General features: G+C 40.0%; 1 protein-coding gene across 1 annotated transcript in view; it reads right to left on the bottom strand.

Moving 5' to 3' along the window:
* Positions 1-27,054, bottom strand: part of LOC310962371 (voltage-dependent calcium channel subunit alpha-2/delta-1-like) — a 92,284-nt gene that overhangs the window by 19,829 nt on the left and 45,401 nt on the right. Inside the window, exons 7-26 of the mRNA XM_083934815.1 lie at positions 22,590-22,721; positions 21,512-21,581; positions 20,577-20,627; positions 18,818-18,917; positions 14,212-14,370; positions 13,592-13,696; positions 13,417-13,495; positions 12,923-12,972; positions 12,657-12,746; positions 11,989-12,051; positions 11,159-11,242; positions 10,997-11,071; positions 10,024-10,095; positions 9,811-9,882; positions 9,652-9,713; positions 8,580-8,656; positions 2,552-2,612; positions 2,310-2,413; positions 414-498; positions 149-211 (exon numbers count right to left, since the gene is read on the bottom strand). Coding sequence (XP_083790941.1) covers positions 149-211; positions 414-498; positions 2,310-2,413; positions 2,552-2,612; positions 8,580-8,656; positions 9,652-9,713; positions 9,811-9,882; positions 10,024-10,095; positions 10,997-11,071; positions 11,159-11,242; positions 11,989-12,051; positions 12,657-12,746; positions 12,923-12,972; positions 13,417-13,495; positions 13,592-13,696; positions 14,212-14,370; positions 18,818-18,917; positions 20,577-20,627; positions 21,512-21,581; positions 22,590-22,721 — 1,654 coding nt within the window. The remainder of the gene's footprint in view (positions 1-148; positions 212-413; positions 499-2,309; positions 2,414-2,551; positions 2,613-8,579; positions 8,657-9,651; positions 9,714-9,810; positions 9,883-10,023; positions 10,096-10,996; positions 11,072-11,158; positions 11,243-11,988; positions 12,052-12,656; positions 12,747-12,922; positions 12,973-13,416; positions 13,496-13,591; positions 13,697-14,211; positions 14,371-18,817; positions 18,918-20,576; positions 20,628-21,511; positions 21,582-22,589; positions 22,722-27,054) is intronic.

Raw genomic sequence — 27,054 nt, forward strand, 5'->3', positions numbered from 1 at the left:
AAAGACTTAAAATGGCAATGGATGTATGGATGAATGTACAAAATGTTGTTATTTATAGAATAGAAACCAGCTTCGGATAATCTTGAACATATTATCTCTCCAGCGCTTCTAAATCAACTCCACTCCCCTAAGAGCTTGACAAGTATACCTTTTGGGGAAGACGCGTGTGATCCCTCCATCGGTGGCAACAAATCTGGCCAAGACACCATGCCTGTCAAGCAGCGAAGGTAAAGAGATAAACCATAGTTACTAAAATCAAGAAATAACTGGTGATGCTGAAATATTTGAACCATGTGTATTCAATTTACACTTGGACATTCGTTACCAAGGGCAAGTAACAGATAATTGATGCCACATTTCAGTTAATTTTGCTGGATCACGAAAAAGCATTAGTGATAAAGTGGTTCACTTACTGCAAATCGGTTCCTTTCCAATAATTGATCAGAGACGAGGTGATGCCAGCATCAAGGAGCAATCTGTTCACCAGCTCCACATTACCTACAAAGCAAACCATCACTTGAGTCTAAACATGTTATCTTTGAATATCATTTGTGTGTCTGCAGACTGATCAGAGATATTCACAGTAAATGCTAAACTGTCTGGTTATTTGATCAGCTTTCTGTCTCATATTTATAAGATGATGCTGTCCAATGGGAATCTACTGGAGTATGTAGGATCTGTGAGGTGCATCAAAAGCCAACAGGGAACGAAAAATAAAAAAAGAGAGATGGGAGAACTCAATCAAGATTAAAAAGACAGAAAGAAAAATAAGCTTCAGCTTCCAGGTCCAAGCTTTAGTTGATATAAACTAATAAACACCTAAAAAGGTCAAAATGCAAGTAAAGTTAGAGGAACAAAATAGAACCAATTTGACTAACAAATCAGGGTTTTTTTCAGAAAGGTGTGCCTTCGAAAAAGACACAGAACAGACAATCTCAAAGTGAAACTAAGGCAATTATTTAAATTCACAAACAAACTATTGATAAATTTGCCCAATGCTGCCAAGGTGAAGGTGGTGGGTTGGTATAGGTGCAACACATTATTTTATGAGACATATAAGACCACATGACAAACATCACTGGTGATAAAAGCCGCTCGCCCATTTTTTGCCAGTGCCCGCCACTTTGAACTCTCGGACGACCCGCTTCAGTCCATTAACATCGAGGCTCGTCGATATACCCCCACCATCTCCTCAAACCTTTATGACACACCACACACATCAGAGAAAACAGCTGGTGTAACACTTTATTTCCACCCTACCCCACCTTCCCTTCTTGTGCAGTGGTTTTCATTAGGGATCCTTTATTGAAGGCAGCCCAGGAATTCCTAATGTACTTCAACTTCTTCGCCACTGCAGTGGCTTAACCAAGTAAAGCGTGTAACGATACTCAAGTCGCCAATAGTCCACATGGGCCATACTCTCTCTCCCTCTGAACTCCCTATGGAGTCCATTAAACTAGCAGCCAATAATGGTGAAAGTAATATTTCAATTGGGTGAAAAGTTTTATTGGATTGATTATGCTTAGATGTTTGAACTAAGTTCTCAAACTGAAATCGTCAAACCAAACTTAAAGGACATCTTTCATTAATATCCAGGGACCATTGGTTTTACCAAATTGGCAAAAATGTGAGTGATGCATGTATCAATGATTATATGCAAGAAATGGAAAGGATGTTAATGCCTTGGTCAGATGTTTAGGAGAAGGTCCACTGGCCCCTGATTTGTGTTTTATTGCTCCTCTCGTGCTCCTGGCTTGACGTGTCCTGCTCTTTCTCACAAACACACAGTAATTGGATGAGGTCGAGCGGCTATAGGTGGGGTGTGGAAGGCATATTACTGGTGAATATTGTGTGTGTGCGAGCGTGTGTGTGTCACATCTAAGCCGACGTGCCTCACACATGTGCACTCAGGCGTGTGATGGTCAGACTTTTAGAGTTAGCATCAAATGGGTAACACGAACACAGGGGTTCCACATCACAAAGCTTTGCCTGGTCATGCACACCAAACCATCCAGCCAGACCTGTATTTCACTGAAAAGAGAGACCTCTGGGAATAGGTTTCAGTTGGCGCTCTTCCATTAAATGTTCAATGCACACCTTAATGCCAAGCCAGATGGCTGAGATTCATTCACATATACATACTTTAGAAAATACTGTAAAGCTTAGCAGCTCTTTGAGATGTAAATAGGAGTCTGTAGTGAGAATAAGGTCCAAGTGTGCTGCAGAGTACATTAAGGGACAGTATAGAAGCTTTGATTCTTAAGATAAATTACATAGATTAAAGCACCAGGATGTATTTTGATACTTACACATGGGGTTGTTTGGAGTCTTTGTGTCAATGTAATCATTGAACTCCATGAGGAACTCAGTGTTGTTTTTGTTCTTGTCAGGCTTTAAGTCCTTGCAGTACATCCTACAGAGGGAAAATAGCACTTTACAGCAAATTCATGTAAGCAGAAGAATCACAAGATTTAATTTTCTGTGCTCAGTTCATAGTTGTCATGTAAGATGTAAAAAAGTGTAAAAACGTAATCCAAATGTGCCGTCTTACCTTGGTGCAATAAATGTATAGCCATATTCATCAAACTTGTCCGCCATCAGGCTTTCAGAAACTGGTGAAAGGCATAAAGTAATATGAATCTTCCTCCCATGCACGTTAATATTATATAGGCTAAGATTAACTTAAAATAATCACTGTATGCAGATGAGATGGTGCTCCACCGGGCAAAATGTAACACCTGTTGAATATTTAACAATGCATCGACAATAGAGAACTTCTACAGGGACCAAAAACTGAAATAAGATTCCATTTCTTGACAGACCAAGCAGTAAAACATGAGCATCATAGCTCCACATATTAAATTCAATTAAATTATACTTTATTCATCCCCAAGGGGAAATTCTTGTTTATTTAAATAAAATATTTATTTTCTATGTGGCACAAATCTCACGTCAGTAATAAGCATTCAATCAATTCTGTCACATATTTAACATCACTAATCCCTCTAATTTCACTCTTATGCTTAAAGGGACACTTCACCCCAAATCAAAAGTTCAAATTTTTCCTCTTACCAGTATATCAGTCTAGCTTGTTTTGGTGGGAGTTGCCCATGTTGGAGATATCGTCCATAATGATGTCTGCCTTTTCTCCAATATAATGGAACTAGATGGCACTCAGCTTATGGTACCCATTAACATTAACATTAATGGCGTCCTCCTCGGCTGAGCTTAAACGTTAGCTAGCTCAGGTGAGCAAGGAGTATCTGTTAGCTAGAAACTAATCTCCACAAGCTAGCGGGGTCGGACCATGGGGGTGTTCTTCACAGGGATAACGAAGGTGGGTGTAGTTCAGTAGGAGGAAAATAGGTCCGACATTATAACTGCTCACAACCAGGCCTGTGTATTATCTTGATTAACTGAGTCATGATTTCTAGATGTAGATATTGCTGTTGAAGTCTCAAATTATTATTATTATTATTTGGCGCTTTGAGCACCAGATGCTGCGTGCCATCTAGTTTCATTATATTGGAGAGAAGCCAGACTTCTCTACAGCCGATATCACCAATACTGGGCAACTCACACAAAAACAACTTAGATTGATAAATAGCACTACAGGACAGAGGCCAAATATGTATTTTGTCTTAAGTTTAAGATATTTAGTTAGCTTTGTAAACACAGGGGTTGGTACTCACATAGAAGAAGAAAACAAAATTAAGCAATCTTAAGCAAAAGTTGTGGACAGTTTTACACTGCACCGAAATGGAACACTGAAGAAAAGTCTTGCACAAAACGCTTAAAATCAGGTATAAATAAGAAGGAACAAAACAGGCTTGGCCAGACATGATGGGTAAATCACTGACAAGGCTCAAGAATAAGAGGAGAGAAATGAAAAGAAAAAATACTTGCCATCTTTCCCTGGAGTGGAAAAAAATCCCAGCAGAGAGAAAGTGAGCGAACGGGAGAATCATCCACCACGGAGGAAAAGACGAGAGGGAGAAGAAAGTGGAGGGAAAAAAAAGACAGGGTAAAACCACAGGAGTCAAAGGTGACACAATATTTTATTCACAGAGCGAGTCCTGAATAGAAATATTGCACTCCAAACAAAAGGTTTTAGGCTTTTGGATGTAAATGGAGACAGTGCTGATGGACAACACAAAGAGAAGCTTAAAATGTGGTCAGATGGTTTTAAAGTTATGATTTAGATGTGTGTTTAGCATTACTATTAGCATTCTTTTGGTGATACGGTAAAGCTGTGGAGTTAGTGCACTTCAGCAATGTTTTTGCATTACATTACTGCACATAGGAGGGATATTAACCACAGCTCATAACCTTAATGTTCCTCTGACATTCTCCAAAGCATGTTGTGTTGACAGTTGATTATACTGTACAGAAAATTTCTCATGACGACATGGGCTACTCCTTGTCCTCTTTGGTGGTCATGATTGAGGAATAATTGCACCCATGTGTTTTTTCTTTGATATTCGGTCAGCACTTACTAATCCAACAATGTATCTAGTAATGATGGATAGCAGTGAGATTTGGGGAGTGACGACGGCTTATATTTTCTGCACTCTCAAAAGCCTTTTCACACTGATAATGACATTCCTGCCACCTTTGTGAAAAACTGAATCAGTGCCATATCTAAGACACGCAGGTGCAATCCATCTAAAATGTGAGTGGATTTCAGCATGAATCAATCTCACACACAGCAGGACGAGAACCCTTACTGACTTAACAAATGCATGACAAATAGATGTGGGAATTGGGGCATGATATGTTTTCAAGTTCACTTGAGTTTTTGTTAATGGACGTTTATATTCACCGTCTGCAGAGAAGACAAAAATCGGGATGCAGTTTCAGTTAAACCACAAACCTTAAACAGATTTTGGTTTTGATGAACACAAACAAGACAAAACGGATGACAGAGCACACAGAAGGGCGAACAGAAGAGTTTAAGCTTAGTGTGTTAAGAGGCATCCTGTCTTTCATTAGGTGTTATTTATTGTTAAACTCAAAGTGAGTCAAAAATAGAGGACTAAAGAAAAGCACAGACTCATGTTTTAGGTACAGACTCACAGCTTTCTCCTTTATGGCTTCACCTTTAAATAATGCAAACATCCTGTCCTCTGTTCTTCCTGCTACAGTTGGTTAGTGCCAAAACCACATCTGAGGGCCATTGGAACAGGTGGGGGTTAAATACATACATGCACACACAGACATACACACACCATCTGCGACACGCTGTGTGGGCATTGCATGCGAAGCGCTGTTTCTTAGAGCAGACACCAGCTTGATTCAGCGTAACAGAATAGTCATCATTAATCAGAAGCCGCTAAACGAAGAAGAAACAGAAAACAAAATGCTTCTGTGTTCGTGAGTCTGAGAAATGACGAAACAATTAGAAGTGTAGTCACATCCAAAGTCTGCTGGTAGTGTTAGGAGACAGGGGTTATGAGGTAAAGCACAGGAGGAGAATACTTGCCCAGAAATGCTGCACGGGGTCCAACACACCAGGAATGGTAAAGAGTTGAGGAGGGCAGGAGAACAGGAGGGAGGAGGGAGGAGGATAAAAAGATGAGGAGAGGAAAGAGGGAATTGAAAAAATAGAGCAGTAAAGGAAATAAGCCAACACACAATATTTTATTCAAATGAGCATTGAATAAGAATATTGTATATAAAGTACAAAACACTCAGAGTTTAAGTAAGTTTTAAGTGGACGGTGCAAGGGGTTTATGAGGTAATGTTTGTATTTGTGTGTGAATATGTGTATTAATGATGTTGTGGGGACAGAAATCTGTTCATGCAGTCACATTAGGAGGACTTCCCTCCTACTTGGGGACAAAAACCATCTTAGCTTGAGTATCCATTGAATTGTAGGGTTAAGACTTGGCTTTAAAATTGGGGTTTGGCATTGTAGTCGTTATGGTTAAAGTCCGGGTAAAGTATAATTCAGGGATTTGTTTCACAACACATTATACATTTTGGTAAATAAGAAAATGACTGTAATTCTTGTAATAAGGAAATATGGAATAAGAGCGTTTAGCAGTTTTTCACATTTTTTTGGGCTTTAGCATTTTTTGGGCTTGCCTGAAATCATGGCTTGATGACGCACTGGAGCCCACACTGGAGGGGAAACAATTAACCGTTTTCCATTGACTTTGTACTGCATGAGGGTGCCTTTTTTCAAATGTGTCTGCAAGCAATTAGAAAAATGCCTAAAAGCTGTGGTTCCTAACAAGAAACATAACTCCCATAGCTAGCATAACTGCTACAACCATGAGGCAAATATTAGTGCTTAGTCCATTAGATATTACTGCTCATTTGTATCACTGCAATTTTTACTGATTTACAATCAATAAAGTAAATTTAGGGCGCACTCACACTGTCCTTCCGCACTGGGCCAAAACCGGTTGTTCGGCTAACTGCTGCCAGTCCACAGCCCGTCTGAGAGAGGTGGGCTTTTGTAGAGCGCGTTTGCACATGTACGAACACGAGCGTGCACGTGTACGAGCACGAGCACGATGCCTACGCCGGTTCTGATATTATTTATGTGCGCCTGTTCGGACATAGTAAATAGAAGGACGGACCATGCGCGGACATTTAACAACAACAACAATGGCGGTGAAAGGTTCACGTTGGTGTTCGTGTTACGGCGCGATGACGTATGGACAGCAAGAAGCATTTGCGCGAAGCCCAGGCAATGTGAGTACAAACGGGCCTGGGGCGCGGGGGGAGAGGGAGGGGGGACAAGTACCCTAAAGCCCGGGGAGCGGTGCGGAAGGACAGTGTGAGTGCGTCCTTAAAAAGTCATTAGCTCGATGCACATAATGGCAATTACGATTAACGTGCTAATGGACATTTGCATCGCAATCACAACCCCATCCTAACATAAGACCCACTTCACATGCTCATACTTTGTCAAGATGCTTTGGTGTGACTTACAGTACTATAGTAAGCCTAAAACTAACAAGTGTCACTTTCTCTTCCTGCAGCTGGATGAAACATTCATTTTTCAGACCATAACTGACAGTTGAATGAGGCTGCACCTCTTCTGCGTTTGGGCGTGGTTTCAGTGCCTTACGTGAACATGCCCCCTGCGTTTCAGAGAAGAGACTTCTGCTTAGTTTTTATGATTTTGAAACCTTATTTTTTCATACTTGGTGATGTTTTTATTCAGATTTGGCTCAGTGGTTAATAACACATTTTTATGTCGTGTTACAAACTCAGATCCCACTTTTGGGATTTTGGGATCTGGGATTCAACTCAAGTCACGCCTGTGTGCATAGTGCACTGCACAGTTTCCATTTGTCCCCCTACCATTTAAGCAGCCACTGTTTGCTATCAGTGTGAAAATCAACTTGCGGAGACTTGCATTTCGTAGCCTTCATTCTGTCAAAGTTATTTACTCTCTCTGTCGGTGAGCTCAATGATAAGTCCAGATGTCAGAGTCAGCTGCAAAACCGAACCAGTTTACAGCAATAATGACCGAATCCATATAATATTGAAAATAAAATGAAAATCATGTTTGTGTCCTCTGGTCTCTTTTATTCACATAGTTGCTGCTAAGCCAACAACTACATCTCATACCTTGGAACAACATTAAAACCACCACCAATGGGAGTTTTGAAGCTAGTCCACACTCACAACTGCACTAAATGAAACTTGGCTAGAAAAAATATAGGTGATGAAATGTTCACTGTGATGAATTATAGATGTCATGCACGCTTCAAATCTTTGCCAGTTCATTTTCAGAACTTTTCTGACTAAAGGCGGGAAATTAGACTCATAATGTTTATCTTATCTTGTATGATCTTTCGAAATAGATGCTAATAATGCTAATAATACTTTAAAAAAAAAACATATTAAGGTCGTACTAAACCAGAAGATTCTCTTGATTGACTGTGGCCAGCCAGACCAGCAAACTTACAGACCATGGGACCGCACGCACGCACGCACGCACGCACGCACGCACGCACGCACGCACGCACGCACGCACGCACGCACGCACGCACGCACGCACGCACGCACTATAAAACACTATGACTCAATGTCATATTTTACTAGTGGGAACGACAGGGCTCAAAAGAGACATGAGACGATAACGCCACACATATGGAACCCTTAATTCACTGTATGATGTCCAAATGGCTTGAACATAAACACATACACATGCAGAAACTTGTATACACACAAACACATGGTGTGTGTGTGTGTGTGTGTGTGTGTGTGTGTGTGTGTGTGTGTAGTTAGGTACTTGGTTGTAAATGAATTGATGAGTACTATATGTGTGAAAGGGGACACTGGAGCCACTTGTCTCGCAGGGCACGCAGGGGTAGTGGCGATGTATCTGGTTGTGTACATATATCTGCGTTTGGCACTTTAAGTGATTGATAGGAACCATAAGCTGAGGCACAAGTTTCACAGCCCTACATGGAGAGTAATGATGTCACTGGAGATGATAAGCAGTCATTTTCCAAGCAGCAACTTTTGTCTACTGTCTGTATTAATGGATGGTAAATGTTAATTGTGGAAAAACTAAGAATGACACAAGCGATTGAACTGCTTTAGATGGCACTTACATTTTGCCTGGGTGATTGTGTCAGCGATTTTGGCCCTGATGTAATGCATACTGTAGTCAGGAAGGACCAGGGCCAGGCTGAGAGACACATACACAAAATATAACAGTATGTATTTGTACATGGTTTTGCCATATACTGTAAATTGCCATTTAAAAACACTAGTTAAGTGTGGCACTTTTCCATAGTCAGTGTATTACCTAAATGGCGGTTTGCACGCCCCCAGTTTAGAGAAGCAGGATGAGAAGCATGGAAGCCAAGCAATGCACTACTGTGGTGTATTAACAGAGCCCCATTCGTTCCTATGAAAGCTGCTCAGTGGTGCACAAAGCCAAAAAGTTCTGCATCTAAAAATACCTGGACGATCGGCACTACTGTTGGGCCCACAGTGCAGGCGCGCTACAGACTCCTGCTGTGCAACTATGGTGTTTTAAAGGGTTAGGAACTAACAGAATTAACTTCGCTTCCATGCCTGTCGTCCAGCTGCTTCTCCAAACTATGGGTGTGCCGACCGCCATTCACTGTAGGTAATACTGAATGACTAGGGAGAAGAAACCGTTACAACTCCACTCTAAAAGAAACAGAACAATCCCTTAAGACTTCTGTTCTACAACTATTTTGTTATTTTACTGCATTATTAAATCAAGTAAGCATTTCATTGTTTGAGACATAAACTGCATGCACGTAATCTTGAACAACCTACCAACTCATATTAAAAAAACATTGCATGCTTCCCTCTTATAAAATAATCAATATAGCCAATCTTTCAGTGAGTCCTGCTAAGCATTTTTTAGCAGTAGGCTGAATTTTCCAACATATGTCATGAACACTGGCCCCTCAGGGCTTCACCTGGATCACTAAACTACACCTGGACTTTGTCCTGAACTTAAGACCACAGTCAAGATCAAATCCCAAAGAGAACAGAATGGTTTATGCAATTATGAAGAACATTTGCAAACTGTGTCAGTGCAAAGCATCTGGAGTTTCTCTATTTCTCGACTCAAGTTTGCTCAAAAGTACTTAACACATGCGATGGATTTATCAATTCATACTCAACATACTGCATGGTATTTACCTGTAATCTGTCCCCTTCACTGGTGCAAAGGTGTACGTCCTCTGACCTAAGTCAATGTAGCGCTTTGAGGGCAACAGTTTGGTCAGTACATGTTACAATATATGAGAAAATAGATTTTGAACTGCAATATATGCCAACATCCTTTGAATATAAAATTACCTCATCTTGGGATTTCACCAAAGTAGATATTGTGTAATTCCCCGTCTTCGCATCGATCATTTCTTTCCTGATCTTTTGACCAAATAATCAAATATAAAGAATTAACCAATTTAAAAAAGGAAATGAAAATGATAAGAATCAGAAATTACAGTGCTATTTTTCTAATATGAGCTCATGGAATCCTAAAAGTTGGGAGTAATTTATTTTCCAAACCTCCACTTTGATCTCATTCTCCAGCTCTGCATCCAGGAAGTCCAGTGTAACAGGTTCGTGGAACTTGGCAGTCTACATAGAAATGCAAGCAATTAGTTTGTGGTACGTACTATAATTTAGATTCTGTGGGCTTTGACTACAAAGAAGGACAAAGGAACAATACACATGAGTTATTGATCTTCTGTTTCTGATACTTACATTTTTGTTGCCTTGAACAGGGAACTAATTATGGACAAATTGTGTCTGCTGATGCTAACGTTTGGATGTGGTAATCATCTGTGACCAATGTGTGCATGTTTTTTAAGAATTTGCAAGAAGAGCACGTATCTCAGAGGTCACTGAGAAACATCTTGTCATGTCTCCGCAAACATCATTCTGGACCCATAGTGATTGGGACATTTTAGAAAAAGCACTGGAAAGTCAGCCAAATGACACAAACAAAGTCACCATGGTAATACCAAGCAGCAGTGACTATGTTCTGTGTCAGTTTGTTGCTTAAATCATATTCTCCATGCAGGACAACAGTGATATTGAATCTTTCTGCGATGGCGCGTATTGTGACATGTATCTGTTGATTGTCAAGACACAAAAACACATTATTTTTCTCATCCTGTCTGTTTGAATATACCTCTATTCACCCTCCGTATGAAATGCTGTGTTTTAGCGCCTGTCTCTTTGAGACCCCCTCCTGAAAAAGCCCAGTATTCTGGATTTCCATCCTCTGAGTTTCTGCACCACCATTACAGCCTGACTGTAATGGCACTGTAGCGGCACTTTTTACCTATACACAGTCCTTACGGCTCTTTAAAGCACAGTTTCTGAATATAGGCTGTGTTCATTTCTCTGTGGATTAAGTGTTTTCCTATTTTCACAGTATTTACATAGCACCTTGACCTGTTTTATAATTAAAAAAAAGACATGGAAATCTCACTTTTTACAATATAGGACCTTTAAAGTGGAGTGATAGGCTTACCAGTGGCTGGAGATTAGGGTGAAGCAGCACATATCCATTTGGGTCAATGGCAAAGTAGTAGCCATTCGGTCCAAACTACAGGAAAAGGAAAATATATATATAGGGAGACATGACTACAGACTGGTTTCCGTATATGTTTATTTATGTGGTGCATGCTCTTACAGTAAAGTGTGGCGTCAGTCTCTTGATATCGTCCAGGGAGACATCAATAGCCATAACCCCCAAGATGAGCTGGTTTTGAGATTTCTGAGAGAAAACCATAGGGGGAAAAAGAAGAGGAAGTCAGGGGTAGTAAGAGTCACTGTAAGACCCACTTATGAGTCCTGTTGTTCTTTCTGGATGAGTCAAGTCCCTCTGTGTAATATGAAGGATTTCAAGGAAATGGGGTGCAATAGAAATCTGGACAGTCTCTTTGCCAAAAGCTTTACATGCCGTCATGAGTCACTGACAAGGCATTTCCAGCCTTCGTCTACAGCCGTAGCGGAGGTAACCCCGAGTCCTTCGAGGTAGACTTGTAAACTCATCTTGAAGCACTTAGCTACCGGATCATTTGTCTCTCCGATCTTCAGGTTTGATCTCTTTTTGATTTTTTTTACTTTATGACATGCGAGAATGTCTTCCTGTGGAGAGCGCTCTGAGGGACCTCAACGTCAACAAAGGATATAAGGGAGAGCCACAACAAAGAGGGGGATAAAAGTAAACGATGAAAGTATTTAAGTAGATAGTTTTTTTTAGTCCGGTAAACTTTATGTTGTGTCACAAAACCACAGACCTAAATTCTCCCATGGGGTCAAAGTGTCAGACTTACAGTAAGTCGGACACACTGTTTAGTCAGTAAGTCAGTTGAATGAGTGAATTACTCAATCTGGAAATAAGCGTATATTCAAATTGAAATTTAAAACATAGGTCTTACAATAGCTGTTTTATTAAAATATGTATGTAAATTCAAATCTACATAAAACATGAGAATCCAGAAGTAGTCTTTTGTCTACCTTGGAGCCTGTGTTGGTCTTGTTGAAGACAGGCAGAGTCCCAGTGATCACCAGGCCGAGCTCCTGGAAGATGAAACACATGGAATAGACATTAGCGTTGTAAGTGAATAATTCACATTCATGGCATAGATTCACAAAATACTCAATGGTGTTTTAATATAGGATTATTCTGATTAAAACATTGGATTAATAATAAAAATAAAATAAAAAACATTAGCCACAAACAAGATGTTAACCGTAACAAAAGGCAGAGACACTTCTGGTAGTGATGAGGTCAATACAGTCAAAAAAGTTGACAGCTTCTTATCAGTGAACGAATGACAATATCCAAAGCATTTGGCTCAGATTACCAGACGGGTTTCTTATCTACACTGTCGCCGCAAGTTTGGCAGAAGCTTAAGCATCACAAAAAAACTGACTGATGCTGCATTTCTGAAATAATGTTTGTTTATCTATCCTCTCACAAACACCACTGGAGTGATGATAAACAGCCAACGTTTAGCATAATTGAACAAGACTTATCTAGAATTCTTCATCTAACAGAAAACAGATTTCTTCTCGTTATTGCAGAGCTCCACATTTGATTTACAATTGCGACTTTGTTTTCCCACACTTGCCTCAAAAGCATGTTCTGTATTCACATTTGTCTGTTAGAACACGTTACATACCAATGCGTCCAGGTAAACGTTGGTCCACTGAACCTGCTTGGCCCTTCTGTCAGCCTTAACCATAGGCCTGCCCAAAACATCCAGGTACTCCTGCAAAGAAGGATGAAGGACCTTACTTTTAATTTGCTCCATGCACGTTAGTCGTTCCACCACAAGAGGGCATAATACCCAACTGGTTAAGTCAGCCAGGGAGATGGAGTGAAGGACAACTACAGTAACAGCCAAGTTATGGAGAAATGAAATATCCATGGTATGAGTGAGTTTACCTGAGTGTTGATCCTGATGGCACCTATAGATGGAATCTCATAATAATACCCTGAAAAAAAGACAACACAACACATTACATAATTTAAAACTGAAACTAAATGTATTAACATCCATCTAGTAATCTAATGAATATCTAATTTATCTAATTTAAATAAAAGTATTCTGGAATTGACAACCTACCTATTGAAAATCACCACTTACCACCCACCTCTTACTATAATTTAGGCTGACCAAAACAAACTTTGAAATTAATTTAAAGGTCTATTCTGTCGCGTTTCTGATCGTGTAAAATAAAGATGTTCTTAAAATAAAATAAAATCATGTGTACTTTGACATATGGTCATAATTGAAAACATAGCCCTGTGTTTCCTTGTGTGTTTAATAGATATTAATATACTGTCTTTATTCAGTTGTGACATCACAACTGTACAGAAGTCCCGACGACTCGTTTAAAGGCACGGTTTCTGAATACATGCTGTGTGCAACCTTGTACCTTTGTTAGCGCAGGCCATCCACTGTATTGGTCCTTTGTCGTAGTTGTGCCGACCTACTGAAAATGTAAAGATGCGCACCTGTGAGGATTAAGAAAAAAACAAGAACCTAAATATGGTGATAAAAGACTGTTGTATTCTAATCTCTGGACATCTTTGTCTTGTTTGCAGTCCTACCGCTTGCTTAGGGTTGTATTTTTCAAAGATCTCCTCTGCCCTCTCTTCTCCTCCATCAGTGAAAAGCATGATAATCTTGTTACAGTTGGCCCTTGACACATTCACCTAGGGAATACAAAGGCATTCTTTTTCTATTTCAATCACTTACCCAAGGAAAGTGAATAACAACACACTGTTGTTAGGAACAGGTTGAAGAAGTGATCGCAAAATGAATTCAAGGTAGTACAGAAGATCCAATAACATGAACTCTTGCATTGCAGTATCTAGAATGACCACAAGAGGGAGTCATATACTCACTCTTCATTAGAACACAACTGGGATTGTCAGTGAGTCCTTATTTCCATCATTATTTTCATAATTGAATGAAAATTCTAAATCAAATGGACATAATTTACATCAGACTGCTAAATAAATTTCACAGGGTTTCACCAAGCCTCTGGGATTATCTGCATATTCCAAGGAGACGTTAAGACATGAAATAATAAATGCAACAGATTGACAGCGACGGCCTCAACGTTACCATTACTACCACCGTGCACCAAACGCACACACTCCCACGCCCTTATGTTAGCCAGATACCACAAAAATATTCCACCACGCACGCCCACACGACACATTACCTGAGCGAGCTGCTCGAAGGCCAGCTCGAAGCCGCCTCTGTAGTTGGTGATACCCTTGGCTGTGATCTTCTGCACATCATCTTTCAGCATCCTCTTGTTGCGGACGTTGGCCTGCACCAGGTTCTTAAAGCACGACGCATATGTGGCCTTGTCATTGAACTGGAGGGAAGAGGGAAGGAGGGATGATGGGAAGTGGAGGGAAGGCACTTGCACATATTTTCTGTTAAATATGTGGCTGGTTTTCCCGTCGCTACAAAGTCATGCGTCCCTTAAACATATAGGATTGGCTTAAAAGAAGTGTTTTATCAGAGGGATTAAATTAACTCCATTTTACATCAATTAAAATTCAATTGACAAAATGTTATAAAGTAATCTACTTTCATAACACTTCTTAACATTTGTCATATGTGGAAATAAATCAGTTTTAATCAAAATCTGCACAGACCAAAGGGAGCTATAGGAGCAGAAGGAAGGATTGGCAAACGAGCAGGAGGGGATGTGAAAATTGTGGCATAAGGAGGTAAAAAAAACAAAAAAACAAAGAGCTTGATTATGGATGGATTATACCGTAGAGACAGAGGTTACTGTAACTGGTTAAATAACAATTACACAGCTCTACACATAAAGCGTCATCAGATTAATATTGGTGAATAGTTAATGTGGAGGAACAGATGGAACTTTATCAATTCATGCACACACACAAATATGAACATACACAAACACTGCATCTATGGTGGACTGGGACATGGCTCATTAATATCCAACATCTGTTTTGGCCTTCACTGCAGCCTTCCAATCATGATCACGTGCAAAACACATAAATGCACACTCTGGAACAGGTGCACACACGCAGACACACAAACACAGACACACAGACACACAAAGACACACACAGACACACACAGACACACACACAGACACACACACACACACACACACACACACACACACACACACACACACACACACACACACACACACACACACACACACACACACACACACACACACACACACACACACACACACACACACACACACACACACACACAAACACACACACAAACAAGTGTTTCAGAGAACATTTTAACATATGAAAAACCTGGAGTAAAGATATCAAAGTAGTTAATAGCAAAATTATACAAGAGAGAAAAAGAACACAAAAGCCAGGATCTACAAGCCAAGGAGATACTTTCACACAATCTATGTGTCATCTCTGCTATATTTCTGTTATTCACATGGGGTTTTTAGGATGCTGTAGCTCACAATGACTGTGTCTAACTATGCAAGATGTTGGCAGAAGTTTCAGGGCACATACTGCCAAGACATGTGTCTTTAACACGCACGCACGCACGCACACGCACACACAGTAAAACATGACTCAAAATAGCTCAGACACAGTAATAAAAGCGCAGCTGAACACAATACTTTATGTTCACTATCAAAAGGCGTTTCCTGGCCGGTGGTCAGTTTAGCTCCTATTTCAGAGTAGGTATACCTTGATATAATTGTCACTTGATAGATTTAATCCAGCCAATCCAGCACTTGCAACTGCCATTTAAAAAAACCAAAAAAAAAAAAACCTTCTAGCCGTGTAAACCATTCAAAACAAAAAACAACACCTTATATGAAGAAGATACGGACAAAAGGACCTCCATCAGGTTTTACCAAACATATATGTGACAGGGAAATTACAATGCGATTTTGACTGGTTTTCAATTTATTAAGATATAAGAATTACTCCAAATATCAACAACTGCTTATGAAAGCAAACAATCTCTAAGAATATTGACTCCATTTTTTCCTGTAATAAGTACCAGACTACATAGTTCTTTCCAGGAATGATTTTAGTATTATATATGGAACTAGAAAATGTAGAAAAAGTCGCATACCATATTCACGTTCACTTAATTAAGGTTTAGAAAGCAATTAACTATTGGGTTAAGGAATTGCATTCACTTTCTCTGGTTGATGAGATGAGACGCCTTATGATAGTGACTGAAGATACAGTATGCTGTTCGGCTGAGCTTTTATTACTGTGTCCGAGCTATTTTAAGTAAGATGAAGTTCCAACACACAATGGTTTACTGTATATTTGTGTGTGTGTGTGTGTGTGTGTGTGCGCGCGCGTGTGTGGGAGAGAGAGAGAGAGAGAGAGAGAGACCTTGGGGTAGTCACAGCACAATGTACTCATTAAAAAAGGACTCATTGAGAATCATTTAGTCAGACTCACAGAATTTACATCATGGGCAAAGCATAGATAGTGATTAGCCTATATATTACATTAAAAAAAACACAGAGATGTATTGCCTTAGTGAAACCATGTAAGCATTAAATACTAGATTTTAATATGAAAGGTTGTAACAGAGTGTTCTTTACAAAAGCCTCAAATGCTTCTTGCAGGTCTACTGTACAAACTGAGCTGGATGCCATACTTATTACACCGCTGCCTTATTCCATCAACTTCAAAACCAATTCACTTAGGTGATTTAAAAATTCCAAACAAAAACATAAACCACAGCTTAATTAAGGGAAGTGAAAGAAAATGGAATTAATGGTTCATTTGGAAAGGCAAAAGAAAAAAATCATTAATGTTCCCTGCCATTAGGGAGAAGGATAAAGTGGAGGCAGATAAGGCTCAAGAAAGAGATTTCAGATAGAGTGCAAGCACATCCAAGTACATGATGTATCTGACGCCAAAGATGCAAGAAATTGGAGTGAGATTTTTTTGGGTATCTCAATGAGGGGCGAGTTAGTTCGATATGTTCTATCTCTTGGACGTGTCGGGCTCCTTTTCAGTGTATGTCTTGTTGCAATGCCACAGGACTGGTGAAAAGAGTCACTCAGTAAATGTGGTGCACTGGGTGTCTTTTACTTGTCTTTTGCTGGACCGTGGCTCTACCCTGCTTAGTTGCATACTACCTGGGTTGGCTGGGGCCCCCTACTTCTCCGCTGTTGTGGCTTAGAATATGCATGGGGAGGTGGGCCGCTGCCTTTAGCCGGTAAGGGCCGGTGTGGTTTGGCCGATGTTATGTTGCAACAGGTCCATTCATTAGGCTCCACCCACTGTAGCATAGAGTCCAGTAGAAGGCTCTGCCTGTGTGACATAGAACGAAAGTTACGATATTGTAACCCTAGTTCTATTAGCACAGGTGGAGCCCTCTAGCTACAATTGCTGAAGAGGGTGTAGGATAGGAGACAGTGGTGTACTGTCTTAAATACTGTGGGACATGTATTCGGGTAGGCACGTCCTGTTTGGCTACGAGCTATGTTTATGCAAATTTCAGAGGGTGAATGCGAGCCGTTATTGGAGGAGATTATTACCCATAGAGAACTAGGGTTACATTATCGTAACCTTTGTTATGTGCCAGAGCTAAGCAAAGCTAACCAGCTGCAAGCTGTAACCTTATATTAAACAAACATATGAGAGTGGAATTGATCATGTCATCTTGCTCTTGGCAAGGAATTCAGTAAGCATGTTTTCCAAAATTTTAAACTACTGTTTCAAATCTTTCTTTTCCTATAATTGTGTTTGATACATATCCAACTTTGTCTAATTAGATAAAGCAGAATAGGACCTTCTTCTGTTGCATTCAATGCAAATAAGAAAAACAAAAGGACAATTTGGTAGCATTGGTTAATTATCCTCACTCCTGTTTCACAGAAACAAATTCATATTGTCTGTTCTTTAGATGGCTAACAACATTAGCTAACTAACACAAGCTATGTTCACAAAGTAATAGAGAGCAGCGGTTTAGGTATCCTAGCAACATGATAAAGGTGGTTTCTAGCAGTACTTTGCAACTACTCACAAATGTCTCCAACGGAAGGAAATAACCACTATAACCACTTAAAATGGTGTTATTTTTCTTCGTAAAAACTAATTTTGATAGGAAGCATGAATCTGAATGCAGCCTGCAATGGATACTTAAATGATGATGGATGACTGTTTCCTCAATCCCCTTGTCAGTTAATCCTTTGGTGCCTAAGATTCCCACAGAATTTCCAATAGGCTGGTGCCTTTTCCATCACATGTCACTGATTCAAAGTATGGGTCATAAATACAGTACACATTCATTTGTCAAACTTATCTTGTGGCATTTCAGGGTTGGCTCAAGCTGTGTCATGTGTTCGCTCTATTAGGCACACATACTTGGATTGAGCTCTGATGCTCGAGACTCACACATATCCCTACATAAACACACATGCACACTCACACACTTATACTGTATAAATATGAGATACTTTAAGTCAGACAAATGAGCACATGAGCATGCATGCATCCATGCACATATAAAGCCAATAAAGATCCATCCATGTGCGGTACATTAAGTCACTCAAAAGGTCACTGCCAAGTCTAAACCAATGACTCAAACCGCAGGGGTAAAGCGACTCAAACAGCCAAGGCACAAATATGTCTACATTAACATTCAGCAATGTATGCTCCTGAAAATTCAATACACATACAGTATCATGAAGCCTTCACGGACAGGATTTTGCAAAACAAAAAAAAGAAGTAACTTGAAGAGATGGAAAGCTGAGTAAAGTAAATATTTGTATAAGCTATTGTTGATGAAATTGAAGTATTAGCCGCATGAATACTCACGTAGACCACGTTCACGTAGTCATCGTCAGAGAGCGTCTCCAGCATCTTGCTGACGGATGTTCTGATGAGTTTGAGGGTGAGACCTGAAACGCTGCCGCTCCTGCAGTTTGGAACAAAGGTGTTCTGTGGTTTACAACATAAATCAATATCATAGTAAAAAAAACATGTCTCCTCCTTCCTTCTTTTAAGAAAAACTATTTCTATCTGTCAATTTGCATTTTGATATCTTTTGTATGAGACAACTGGACCTTTTGCCTGAACAGGGCACTGAAGCCAGGGTCAGGGGATCTCTTAAACATGGGTGTCCATACCAAACATAGCAATGTGGCCCGTTGAAGTGATATCTTACTATGTACCAAGAAGTTCATCAGGCTGAACAACTGACACTGCCATCTGTAAAAGCTTCTGCCCCCAGGGCAAAAAAACTATTTATGAGCTATAAGCAGATATATTAGACCTCATGACTAAGTTTCTTCAATTAAAAAGAAGCATCATTAGTAATCTTTATTAATGACATGAGTTTAGTGCCATTACCATTTCTAAGCTAATGAATAATAAAATATCAGTGTTCAGCAATGTCTCCTTTAATCATCATATATTGTACAGCTGTTGCTAAATATAGATGGACCATTAGACCTATATATACCCCGCTTAATTGGTGCTTGCAGGTGAAAAAATAGAAGAGGATAGAAACTGGAAAAATGAGGAGTGGAGTGGAGGATTTTCCCTTCACCAAAGCATAACGGACATAGCTTTTAATGTCTAATACACCTCATCAATCCTCTGTGTGCCGATTACATAGCGTTGTACATTTGTGTTGTCACTTAGCCATGAGTGTAATTTACAATGAAATTACACCTGAGTGGAAAGATTAAAACAAATCACTTTGATGCTGACAACATCATCACACTCACAATCACATGTTCTTGTGTGCAGTGAGGAGTTTGTCTTGTACTGTGTGCCCTGGGGTGTTGTAAATAATGAAGTGGGTAAAGAAACTGCGAATCATTGGCAGTCATAAGGAAATAAATACACCCATTTAAAATAATATTAGAAAGGCATTAAAGGACAGGGCTGCAGCAAGGACAGCCAAATAGGAAAATTGATGTTGCGTTATGAGATGTCTCACTGGCAGCATGTAGATGGTGAACAAACTGAACCCTGAGGAACCCCATAATGCAGCCTAAAGGTGAACCTAAACTTCGTAATACCACTACAGAAAGTCCGGTATGACTTGTACACCTATTGCTCTAAGCGGGACAGTTGGACTGTGTGATCAAGTATGTTAGTAGTAATGAAGAAAAATTGTCACTTAGTGCAAAAGTGTGGTTCATCAATCTCATTGATTTTGGACAGAATGAAAGTCTTAATAAGATTTAAACTATAAATTTGTGCATACATATTTACGTTAATGGTAGGTAGGTTTGCAGTTCTATATATATGGAAAAGGTTTTCAACTGTTTGGCCTTAGTAAATAGAGAAAGTAATTCTCTTTCACAGTTTTGAAAAGGACATTGTGAAATTATAAAATGTCCAACTTGTATGTTTCTTTAAAATATATGTTCCAGAATCCTCTCTGAACATCTTAGCTCTTTTAAACTTAAACTTTTAAGGTTGAATTCACCCACCAGTGCCACATCATTAGTGCTGAGGGTAGCCATGAGTACAAGGCAGTCAGAGAGTTAGCATCAGGGCCTTCTGGCGCGCAAAAGAAAACAATATCTGACTGTAATAGCTGAATCATAAGGTCATCACTCACGCATCCACCAGGATCAGCATGTCCTTGGGTGACGCTGCCCCCTGAATGTACCTGGTGAGTAATAACAGAAGCACACACAGAGGCCGTGGATATTGAACACATAAAGAGATGGACATGTGTACAGAATTGGAAAAGACGCACACGCCCACACGCCCACACACACACACACACGCACACACACACACACACACACACACACACACACACACACACACACACACACACACACACACACACACACACACACACACACACAAAGCAGAAAATATCTTTAAAGTCAGAAAGCCAATTTCTAAGGAATCTACACAACACAAACTTCAGAACAAAAACAATGATGAGATTGTACATTTTGCAATCTCATCAGTCTTATTTCTCTTTGAGTAAGCAAGTAAATATCACTCTCTATTATTTGCATATGAAAGACCTTTGTATTCTCTAATTACCTACCTTCTCCAATTTCTTTAATAAACAAACAGTTGTGTGTCTTTGTCCAGAGCTGAAATGCTCAGTAGCCAACGGGGCTAATGAAATTTAATAATGTGGTTACAAGACCGATCTTCCAGACAAATCTTGTTCATTTTTAGGAGACTAATGAAGCTTTTGTATTGGTACCCTTTGATCTGCAGTGGTTTAATCATCTTAGTGCTCTGATGTGTTTGTCTGAGTGAGTCAGAGACTTTGGTCAGAGACCTGGATTTGATTGTTTCAAACTCTGCATGTGTGTGTGTTTGTGTGTAAAGATGCACCTATGTGTAATCACTTTATGCAACATGCAAACACGAATAATGCAAATGAATGTTTAATATAAAAATTACACAGTAGATTGAATGAGCAACATGTTTGCCCTTGACAAACACTAGAGAAATGCCTGACAATGAGATGATTAGAGACACATAAACAAAGCAGCACATCCCATAATGAGTGTCTACACTCACCACGGCCGCCTGCGCACATCGTAGAGGTCGATCTTATTGGCTGAATTGCTTGTGTCCATCCAAGGGGATGCTGGGATTTGGCAGAGGGAAGAAAATGGGGAAAGTACAGCATGTTTACTTCACATTAACCTTGGGTTAAGGGAACTTGAATATGTGTGTCTGGACAAATTCTCTTATGTTTAATCTAAATTCTTATAGCTTAATATTCATTCAAAGTGTATAGTAGTATAGTTGGATTTTTCAGAGAATTGTGGGTATTTGCTTTCTAGATGAGAAGATCAACACCACTCTAATTTCTGTTTGTTTATTATGCAACTCAAACCAGGGGGAGATTAGCTTAGCTTAGCATGCTGGAAGCAGCAGGAAGAAAAAGCTAACCTGCCTCCAAAGTTCAATAATTTGCCAATAATCACTTCACTGAATGACGTGCATCTCCTTTATTTAATCTGCAAAATAAAAATCTAAACTTTGGACAGAGCCAAGCTAGGTACCTCTGCATTCAGCAATATGGGAAATAAAGGTTTTGACACTGAATGAACACCACTTTTGTCATTTTTGAAGGGTAAATGCAATCAGCACAAGTACAAAGCTAACTACATCACCACCTCTAGATTCAAACTGAAATTACAAGTGGGGTATTTACTGACATATTTTAAGTTGTAGAACAAAATATGAAAATACCTTGAGCTTGTGTTAACCACAGACCGTATTTCAGGCATCTAACCCCAAACCCGAATCACAAAACCCAATGACTTTGAGACAAGGGAACCGGGAGTGCAATCAACTCATTTCTGTGTTTTCTTATTCCTGCAGCACTTGCTGATGAAGAGGTGCGCATATTTGAAACAGAACATTATGAGAGATTGTTATTACCGTATACATGTTTTTTTCTAAAAGTTATTCAAGACTGCTGTGCCTCTCTCAGCCCAAAGTTAATATAAAAGAGTTGCCCTTGTCTTTGCATGCATCTGTAACATGATGAAATGGCCCTTTTGTGGCAATTTTTGACCTCAACACTGACCATAAGTAAGGTCAGCAGGCTTTATAAAGTATCCCCATTGGCTGTTGGGCTGCTCACCTGGGAAGTAACGAGCCAATCCGGTGGCAGAGCCAAACACCTGCCAGAGAAGTGAGGGATCTTCCTCTTTGTTTTTCCGGAAAACATCCTCCAAGGCCTCTGTCCAATTTAGCTCATTCAAAATGATGGTGGCTGAAAGATTAAATGACTCATTTGAAGTAAAAAAAAAAAGTACAAAACCATAAAAATCACACAAGTACGAAATGTCAAGGCTTTCCAATAACCATTTGTTCTGAAAAAGCAATTCTGAAGAAGGGGAATCCAGCTTGAATGCATAAAAAGCACATAAGCACAAACACACAGAGATTTGCTAATATTAGGCTACCGACAGTGACTGCTGAGAGGAACCCTTTTTCACAGATATCGAAACTGATGTCAATCTGCTACGATGAGATATTTCCATTCCTTTCTTTTCATTACTTTTTTGCTCTCAAAACAGAGGAGAATGGGGAGAGAGGAAGGCAGAAACAGAATGATTCAATTTGATATTTCTGGAATTAGACAAAATCATCTTTCCGGTACTAGGGAGACAGATATACAGTAAATGTTTTGTTTACCAGTTTGTCTGCAGGAGCTCTTACTGGCTTAATGCTCCAACAATCTATTTGATAAAAAAAAGGCAGTGCTCTGCCGGGGAGAGTGGGCTGCATGTCAAACTGATGCTGTGCATGACTCATCACCCCATCTCTAAGTGTGTATGTGTGTGTACATGTGTACGTGTGAGAGCAAGTGGATTAAAGAAACAACAAAGAACAGAGTTAAGATCGCAGAAGAAAAAAGAGACATGGGGACTAGACAGGGGAAAACCAGGAGGCCATAACTGTGAAGCCCCAATATTCCAAAAATGTCATGTTGTACCAAAAGCCCATTTGTGATGTAACAGGTAAAAATGTTAACATTAATCCAACATCCTCCTTTGTAGTTTCTCTAGGACAATTAAATTGATACACTGTATGCAAGTTTAATACAACGTGAGCAGATCTTACGGCACTCTGCACTTGGATTATAGCCTAGTAGCTAATGTCTGAAGCCAAAGTGGACATTAACAGAAGACTGTAAAGGGACTCTAAGGACTCAAAAAAAGTATTTTCGGGACAAGTAGCCAGCAAGGTATTCTGTCATATTGTCCTGTTTGTAGTCATGCCATTTGTATATTATTATTTTTTTGTACTGTATAACTTATTCACATTTGTACTATGATTGTTCAGATGTAGTGTGACAGTGTGGTGCTCAATAAACACATGTTTTGTAAACCGATCCGTGACTGAGAATTACAATGTGTGAAGCACCAACTAAGCAAGAGTAGGCACAGTGTACAGTTACACTTGTGTGTTTGGAGAAAAAGTGACACCAAGAAAAACATGTTGAACCAATGCCCAGCCATAAAGTCTAGGAAAATATTTTTTTTGTCCCTTGTTTTTACTGCTCAGTTCTGTGGCTCTCACACTCCCCCTGGCTCTTTGCTCCTTCCCCTCCTCACAACTCCCTCCTTTATCAAAGCTCTATTTCCATGCTTTGTCAGATAAGGAGAGTTTAGCCCAGGCCTTACATTGATCCCTTTGGTATTGTAGAGCAAAGCGTGTCCTGATGATAAGTGGCAACAATTTGTTCAGGCCTCATCTGTCTGCTCCCAGAGGACGGCCTTTAATGGATTAGACCTGCCGGTCCCTGTGACATCAGTTAAGTCTCAGTGTAACAAGACCTCATACAAGAAGCATGTTTACCCCCATACTGCACATATTGAACAGTGAAATAACAAGGAAAGATCACATTTAGTATTTCATTTGCCCGCCAGCTGCAGCTGCAGGAAGTCAATGTAGTGCCCAAACCTATTAGGTAATTAGTGTCTGTGTATGATGATGAAGAGAGACTAAACAAATGACTGAGAGTGAGGGAGAGAATGACAGATTGTTTCCCTACTCACTGTGTCTGTTTTATGCGTTTCCCCTGCGTAAAACTGGTAAACCCATTAAAGTCTCTCGCAGGAATTTGGATGCAGACATACATCAAACACATCAACACGCACACGCACCAAATGAGCAGCTCAGGCACCACTGATGAGCACTCAGCAACAATATCAAAAAGGTGTGGCAATGCAGTGTCCTCTAATCTCAGCCAAATACTGGAACAAATCAGTTTCAGTGTAAACAGATCCATCTCTGTGACTTTGTGTCTGTTGCTTGTTCGAGGTCACCATGATAAAAGGAAGAAGTGGGAAGTATCACCGCAGCGATGCAAGCGCCAGTCAGCTCTATTTGTCAGGTCATGGCTTGTAGGACACAGCAGGGGTAAGGTGCGTGTTTTTGTATACTAAGAGCAACAAACGTGGATATTTCAGCACATTTTTTTCCTCGGGTGGAAAAAAGACTTAATTATAAATAATAAGACGATGTGCATGGCTTGGTGATGAAGGGACTATTAGCAAGTCCAGTTTTTGAGTACTGGAGCTGACAAGCCAACGTTTAACATGCGAGTAAGTGGGGAAAAATGCTAGTGTAGTCACAATAGCTCTGGAGGCTGCTATGCTAAGGATTGTACATTATTTCATTCAATGATATTTTTAACTGACACAAATAATGTGTGTAACAAAATAAAAGAGTAGACGTTCTAGATCTAGAGTCAGAAACATGTAACAAACCACAACAACTGTTACAGCAACAACTGCTACAGTCATAAGTGCATAAAGTTTAGGCTGACCCACACCATGCTGGAATCTCAATCACTGGCTGTTTATCACTGTCATCCACTCTGTATCCTGTATCCTTTACATTTTTTACCATGTACCCTTCTGTTCTGTTTTTATCTTGTACCTCGCCTGTGTTTCTTATTCCTTGCTGCTCTGACTCCTGAATTTCCCTCCAGGGATGAATAAAGGTTCATCTTATCTTATCTTGAGAGTAAGTTAAATAAAAGTGGATGGTACAACACATGGGGTCATCCCTATGTTGCCCGGGTCCTATGTTCCCCTGTCGCATAAGCCTCTGCCTTCATGGATTTAATTTGGCATTTTGTTAGGGTTAGAAGTTACAGTAAGGGTCAGGGCTAGGGGGTAGTGTTAGGGTCTACATAGGCTTATTTGCCAGACATGGGAACATAGGACCTATTCTGTGAAAAGCGGGGAACATCAGACCCTTTTCTTAAAAAAGTTCTGCTGTTCCGAGGTCACAAACAAAGCGGGGAACATAGGACCCGGGGAACATAGGTACGCTCCCCAACACAGCTAAGTAAGCTACAACATCTGACTCTTCAGTTACCCGGTCCTTCAAAGTTCAGCACTGTATACACAGTGAAAAAGTTATGTGGAATCCGTTTTACCCCACTTTTATTAGCCATCGTAAATTCTAGCATGACCAGACATTTAGTCTACAATTTATAGGTATATGTTGAGTTGTTGGGCTTTAATTAACATGTTGGGTCAGGTCCAGGATTGATAATGGTAACAGTTTTACTACAGCGCTTGTTGGCTCTGGTTTCAAAAACCTGCAAGACTCTGGCTGGACCCAAGTGAAGTTTATAATTGGTACTAAACTGAGAGTCCCTCATTTAAACACCTCACAATGAGGACTGAAATATAATTGTTACAGATGGTATTAAACCCAGCAAAGATGCCCAGACATGCCGTCTACATAATTCTCATGATTCAAATATCACACAGTTAACAAAACATTACAGAATCAGTCATGGGATGAGAAGACATGGAATATTGGAATAAAGATACTAAGTATTCCCTGGGAGGCCTGTAGATGCTCCCAAAAACAAATCAGACAGGATTCTGGCAGTGACTTATCAGGTTGATGGCGGTGGGAGGCGGTGGGAGGAGGTGAGGAGGAGAAGGTTGCGCGGTGTCATGCCAATCAATGCCCTGTGGTGTTCCCTGTCATCAGATAGCTGGTGGCTGAAACTGCCTGTGCATTTTAAAGTAATTAGATGGTGGGAGCTGCAGTAAGAACCTGCAATCATTGTATCAGAAGGGACCCTATACTCAATACTTCGCCACTCACTACTGATTGTGACGTTGGCTCCAGTGCATCATTTTTACAGTCATTCAGCACTGAAATGCAAAAAGCTACAAATACTAGACACACATAATTTATGCATCAAAACACAATTTTTCTATCTAGACAGTCGGAAAAGTGTATATATTTAACGATTAAGGGAATATGGAGGACACACTCAGGGAAACCAGTATTTAGAATAACGCATTACAGTGACATATGACGCATGTGTCTCTCTCCTATATCAACACATCAACTCTCCAGAAAAATAGCCATTTAATCACATCGTGTTGCAATGTCTGTGGCTGGATTGCAGTTATCATGACTATGTGTGAAAACCACCCAAGGTGATATGAAGATGTAGAGACACGCAACACACTCATAACAGCTATGGCCAGGGGTAAAGGAGATATAATACCAGCACACACACATACTTGACTCCCATGTTTATTTCTGTAGCATGAGAGAGG

This window comes from Echiichthys vipera, assembly GCF_963691815.1.
Source record: "Echiichthys vipera genome assembly, chromosome: 20".
NCBI lineage: Eukaryota > Metazoa > Chordata > Actinopteri > Perciformes > Trachinidae > Echiichthys > Echiichthys vipera.